Source organism: Peromyscus maniculatus, chromosome X (genome assembly GCF_049852395.1).
Source record: "Peromyscus maniculatus bairdii isolate BWxNUB_F1_BW_parent chromosome X, HU_Pman_BW_mat_3.1, whole genome shotgun sequence".
NCBI lineage: Eukaryota > Metazoa > Chordata > Mammalia > Rodentia > Cricetidae > Peromyscus > Peromyscus maniculatus.
Window position 1 is genome coordinate 25,724,617 of NC_134875.1, and position 6,519 is coordinate 25,731,135.

Genomic DNA, 6,519 nt, shown 5'->3' on the forward strand with positions numbered 1-6,519 from the left:
CATCAAAGCAAGGAGAAAAGGAGAAATGTGGCAGCTACTAGGTAAGTCCACTTAGTAGAACATGTACGAAGTATCTTCTAGGGGAAGAAGAAACAACACTTGAGTTTATGTGCTAGACAGTTTCTCTGGTGATCTTGCTCCCTTCCAGTAGTGTTTGCTCCTTTACCAGTTGTTTATACTTCCTCTCCTCAGATCTTAAGCCTGAATTGGATAGAGATGGGTAATCTGACCATAATCAAAGAATTTCTCCTTCTGGGATTTGGAAGCCTCCACGGGTCACAGTTTTTCCTTTTTGGAACATTTCTTGGAATCTATATAATGACCTTACTGGGGAATATTCTCATCCTTACAGTAACTTCCAGTGACCGAAGCCTCCAAACTCCCATGTACTTCTTCCTATCCAATTTCTCCTTCCTTGAGATCTGGTATACAACCTCTATTGCTCCTAAGATGCTGAAGACCCTTCTCTCTGGTCCAGAAGCAATTTCTTTTGCAGGATGTGTGGCTCAGTTTTATTTCTTTGGCTCCATGGCAGTAGCTGAGTGCTTTCTCCTGGCAGCCATGTCTTATGACCGATACCTTGCTATTTGCAGCCCACTTCGGTACCCATCTCTCATGAACCTCCACACATGTATCTTGCTTGCAGGTGGATCTTGGGTGGGTGGATTTATAACCCCTGTTGTCACTGTCACTATGACTTTCCAGCTGCAGTTCTGTGCATCCAATGAGATTGACCATTTCTTTTGTGACCTTGCCCCTGTGTTGAAGCTAGCTTGTTCTGATCCTGAGGAAGTAGAAAAAGCTACTTTCCTCATGGCTTCCTTTGTCACCATGGTGCCCTTCCTGCTTACTGTAGCCTCTTATATAAACATTGTAGTTGCTGTCCTCAGGATACCATCAGCTGCAGGAAAACAACGAGCCTTTTCCACATGCTCCTCCCACCTCATTGTGGTCACTCTGTACTATGGAACTCTGGGAACAGTGTATGCTATCCCTACAGCGACTCAGGCCACTGCCCTAAACAAAATCTTCTCACTGCTCTACACTGTGGTCACCCCCATGGTCAATCCTATTGTGTACAGCCTGAGAAACAAGGATGTTAAAAGGGCAGTGCAGAGACTTCTGAGTGAGTGGAAGCATGCCGTGAAGACCTAATGGCCTTCTCCATGCCCAGAGTCCTTTCCCCAGCAGCTTGAACTTCTCTAACGGGGGTCAGATACTTGACTGACAACTTGGCATTTCAAGCAACTGCTGTTCCCTTCTTCCAGGAAATCACGAGCAAGGGAGGGACTCTCCCTCCAGTTTTTACAATCTAATATTTCAGGTGAACCCCTGAACAGAAAGAGTAAATTTATCAAGATGGATGTAAATCCACCAGGCTACTCTACCATATATTGGTTCATTTTAAGAGGAAACTAGAAACTTGATCATTCACAAGAACCAAGATACAAAATCAACCTAAGTGCCTATCAACTGATAAAGAAAATATAACATTCATTCATATACATACACATATATGTACATATATTTATGTATAACATACATACACAGACACACACACACACACACACACACACACACACACACACACACTCCAAAGCTTAAAGAAAGCTGAACTTACGTTGTTCATAAGGAAATGGATGGAGTTGGCTGGAGATAATCATGTAAGTAAAATAAACAAGACTCAGAAAGATATCACATTTTTCTCACATATGGAACCTAGTTTTTAAATGACATAAAAATAGAAGAAAGTGCTAGGAAGAAAGCAGGGCTCAAAGGGAGCAAGGGTGAGAGAGTATGGGGTAAACTTGATCAAATTACATTATATATATATATATATATATATATATATATATATATACATATATATAGATGTAAATGTCATTAAATCTGTTATTATGTGCAATTATGTATGTCAGTCACTAAAAATATCCAGTTTGCAACAACAGCTTCATTCTATAAAAACTCCTTCCTTCCTCACTTTCTTTTTCTGTGTTTATGAGAGAAGTTGATAGAATTATCTGCTAGTATTAAGGTTTCTTAGTTATATTACCTACCAGTGTCTGTATGTATCCACAAGCAAATGCCTTCAAAAATCTCTCCCCACTTCCTATATATATACACAGTCATAGTGCTATTTCCATTGTTCTTCATCATCCAAGACTTCCTATTATCTTCCCTTAGCTTCTGCCTAGCAAGGCCCTTCACTGTATCTCATCTTGAATTTCATTAATATTACACTGGACATATCTCATTTTGTCATGTTTCTTTAGTTCAGCTGTCTTTCTAGTGATGAAAACCATCTCTAAAATGCTAGAGCAACTATTGACTAGTTCACTCACTCAGACAATTAATCAAATCCCTCAAAGACTGGAATACCATTGTCCTCATGTTTTTAAAATAAAATTTTAAAAATATGTTTTTAATTGACATAGAATTACATCATGTTTCCCCATCACTTTCTTCCTTTCAACCTACCCCCAGCTACCTTCCCTTGAACTCTTGCCATATTCCACCCCCATTCTCAAGTTGATAGCATATTTCTCTTTGATTAGTATTGTTATATACACACATTTATGTGTGCATATGTATGTATGTATGTATATATGTATTTATATGCACAAATACATATAAATACATCCTGCCAAGCCCATTTTGTTGGTGGTGTATATATTGTTTAAAGGCTGATCACACTGTGTTCATTAGACAACCAAAACTATTGGGTCTATGGCTCAGGGATAAGTCCTTATTCCTCTTAATTTCTCCTAGCATGGCATTCCACAAGGAACAGTTACAAATAATCACTTGTTGATTAAGTCAATCAGTGACTAGTAAAAAAAAAATGGATATATGGTAGATAAGTGAAATAAGTCACTTTTGCTGCATACACTTACTACACTTTTTTCTCTCTTTTCTCCTCAGTCCATTCCTTGGTGTCACCTCCACTTCCTTCCACAGGCACCTCCAACTGAATGATCTCAGCCTTGTCCCTTGTTGTCCTCCTGCACCTCCTTCCCATAGTATATAGATGGATCTTATAGAGTCCAAAGCTAAACCTGACTCTTCTTTGCTTATTACCCTCCATGTCCAAGGGATGGGGACAAAGCTTCTCAGCTGGCCTCTGGCCAACTCTCAAGTTCACTCATTATTCCTTTTCCCCAATTTTGTGGTACAGCCACACCAGACTTCCAAAATAGACTCAAAGGCAGTAAGTATCCGTGCTTGCCATATCTACCCCACGATATCCAAAGCCAGAGTGAGAAAAAAAATGTCATTGCTCCAATAGGGCCTCTTCCATTGAAGAGCAATGTATTTCATCACCTATCTCTCTTCGCCACTTGTTTTTTGGTATCTGGCCTATGAAAGTCTCTAGCTTGAGGACAAGGTAATCTTGATTGGCTATCAGTGACATGTATATGTGTGGTTAAATCTAATTTCTGGTGCTACCTCTAGGGACACCAGAAGCACAGATAGCTATCCCCAAACCTCCACTTACAAAATGAGTCCAAGAATGCCAAACAGTTTGGGAAACACTTCCCCAGCTGGTTCTTCCTACTCCCTTCCCGACCACCCACAGAGCTCCCTGTTGTATAGGGCCTAATTGTCTCTAATCTAGTTTTAACTTCTTGTAATTACCCTCAATTATGAAATAGAGCCTGCAGAACACACTTCTTGTGGTTAAAACCTGGATCTAGAGTAGAAGTGTAATTACTGTTCAGCCTCTCAGGGGTTCTGCCTTCTGCTCAGATGAACAGTGGAAATGCCTCATCTGCTCCAGCCACATACGAGTGTTTCTGAATACAGTTGAAGAATTTGTTGAGTGTGCTTGCCATTAGGAAAGATTAAAAATATCTACTGCCCTCACATCAACTAAACCTAGAAATCTTTAACAGCTTCCCTTTGCCCTTAGGATGAAGCCCAAATGTTCCATGGAAGTGAACAGCAGACACCTGTTACAGGATCCCCAAACATATAGCCTATCTTATTCCCACTCCTAGCCAAAGAATTTATAATTGTAGCCCAAATCTCAGCTTTTTCCTCTTTCTTGCTCTTCAAATTCTTGTCTCCCTGGTGTTATGTTCCTCAAGCCCATTTGCCTCCTAGGAGCTTTCACACATTACATTCTTTCTCTCCTTCCTTCTCTCTTTTTCTTTTCTTTAGTTTTTGTTCTTTCTTTCCTTTTTAAAATGAGATATGGAATCATGTGGTCTGCATCGCTCTAACACTCATAGCCACGCCATTTCTTGATCGCTGCAGTGCTGGGGCTCTAAGTATGCTCTGTTGGGCCCAGCTCCATGCCTCTTTAATTTGGACAGTCAATAGGGTGCCACCCAGTCTTTATATATATGCTTTTCAAGCACTCTGGTTTTTCACTACAAATTTTCACAACTACAATTAAATTATTATATGAATATAACAAGTGTGTGTGTATATACATATAAACACATATGCACATATGCGTATCTTCTACTGCATCATAAATTTCACCAAGGCAGGTGAGAATTCTACCACTGAACCACAGAGGGAGGACAGGGGAATCCATGGCAGATATGTAAAATTAAATTAATTATAAAATAAAATATTTATTAAAATAAATAAATAAATAAATTTTACCAAGGCATGACTCATGTCAGTTCTGTTTGACTTCTATAACTCTATCGTCAAGCAGAGCACTTAACACAGAATGATTTGTTTAATAAAATTTGTTAATGAAAGAACAAAAAGAGCCATCTAAAGTCATTTCATTTGTTTGATAAAGCATTATGTTGTTCTCACTCAAGATATGATTATTTAATCTCCTTGTGGGTCAATTCACTTCATTCCATTCTGTTTCCCACACCACAGTGTACTCTAGGATCCACTACCAATCACTTTACAAATGGGTGTCATTCTGTCCTGAACTGGAAGACTGCATATGGTTCAAGATAGCCTATCACTAATACTAAGAAGCATATCAAAGTGTAGGTCATGCTTCCAGTGGCAGTATAGCTTCTTCTCTGTACCCCAAAGGCAACACTTTTCTATTGCTGAGCTCTGGTTGATATACTTGCCTATGCAGTGTGAATAGGTTTTTTTCTCTATTTTGTGAAACATTATGTTAATGATTGGACAGAGTAATTAATAGCAAATCAGATTAAATTTTCTTGTCTCTGTACAAGCCAATGAGAAATTATCCTCCATTAACCTGATCAGTACAAACTGTCATACTAGATTAGAAGAGCTACAGCTCCAATTTGTACCTTAACCCTCACTGTGTGGGCCAGATGGTTTGTTGGTACTTCAGCATCTGCTCAGGGAAGAGAGAGAGGAGATCTAGAGTGACAAAACCTGGAATAAGAAGGAAGAGGTAAAACAGGCTTCAGGATTGGCCTAGTAGAAGAGTACCAATAATACCTGTATGTTTATACCACAGCCTTGGTCATATTACATCTCTGTATAAAGATGTCCATGTAGGATAGGCAGAAGTAGAATTGTTTTCAGGAGAGTGGTGGTGACAATATTCAAGTAAAAGACTGTTACTGTGTTTCAGAACAGTGCAAATAGAGGTAGAATTCCAAAGAGATGGTCAAGAGGTAGTCTGACTTCTCAGGAAGAGGATCATGCTAAGAGTTAGACAGGCATCATGCACTCTACCAAATGGATTGCAGTACAGAGGTGAATTGTAGTGCAAACACAAAAATACAGGTAAATAACACACAGTACATCTCTGCAGGTTATTCAAGATTGCAAAATTTTAACTTATTTCCCATTTTTCCTCTTGTAAAGTCCTGCAGGCTCCTCTAGTTCATTTCCCACCCCTCTCTTCATCTATACTCTAAAAAACTTTGCCAGTGTAAATATGAATAAACATGCAAATGGAATATAGGGATATAGTATCAGCTCCTAATATTCTCTTGGCTGGTCGAGGTTTACTTTAACATTCCTTATATAAACTTTGTTTCATGGTGATATTAAAGTAATAGGATGGAATGTATGCCACAGCCATCAGAATTTGTATACTCAAATGAGAATAATTTAGAACTCTACTTTTCGGGGCGCTGAAATATCAATTGGAAAACTAAGTAAGAGAAGTGGTTCTAAATCAAAGTCATAGGAAGTTAAGTAATGAAATGACAAAGTCAGTAAAAATTAATTTCTTAATTTTCTGAGCTATATTTGTCCCAAGAACTGAGGACAGAGTTGGAACTCCAAGGATTATCAGGCAGCATCAGTCAAAACGAAATGTCAAAAGTTATGTCAAACTTGTTAATGAAGAATTCAATCACACAATTTTTCCAGTGCTTCTGAATGTCTATTCTACTAGCTTTAATTCTTGTTTGTGAGAGGACAATATCAGTTAACCAACAAGTAAATAATAGCAGTAAAAGAACACAACTCTTCATCTGTATTTGAATTCTGCACCTGTTTTGAGGTCTCTGCCATGCCAACATCTATCTCTTAAGAGTCTAGCATATAAACCATTTGTCGCCCTGGTTACAATTCTGTTCCAAAACACCTCATTTGACGAGCTTCCCCTGA

The 6,519-nt window shown here is 38.7% G+C and overlaps 1 protein-coding gene across 1 annotated transcript; it reads left to right on the forward strand.

Moving 5' to 3' along the window:
* The first annotated feature begins 216 nt into the window (after positions 1-216).
* Positions 217-1,263, forward strand: LOC102904098 (olfactory receptor 10A5-like). The gene has a single exon (XM_006995993.2). The coding sequence runs from the start codon at positions 217-219 to the stop codon at positions 1,153-1,155; it is 939 nt and encodes a 312-aa protein (XP_006996055.1). The 3' UTR covers positions 1,156-1,263.
* Positions 1,264-6,519: the final 5,256 nt, after the last annotated feature.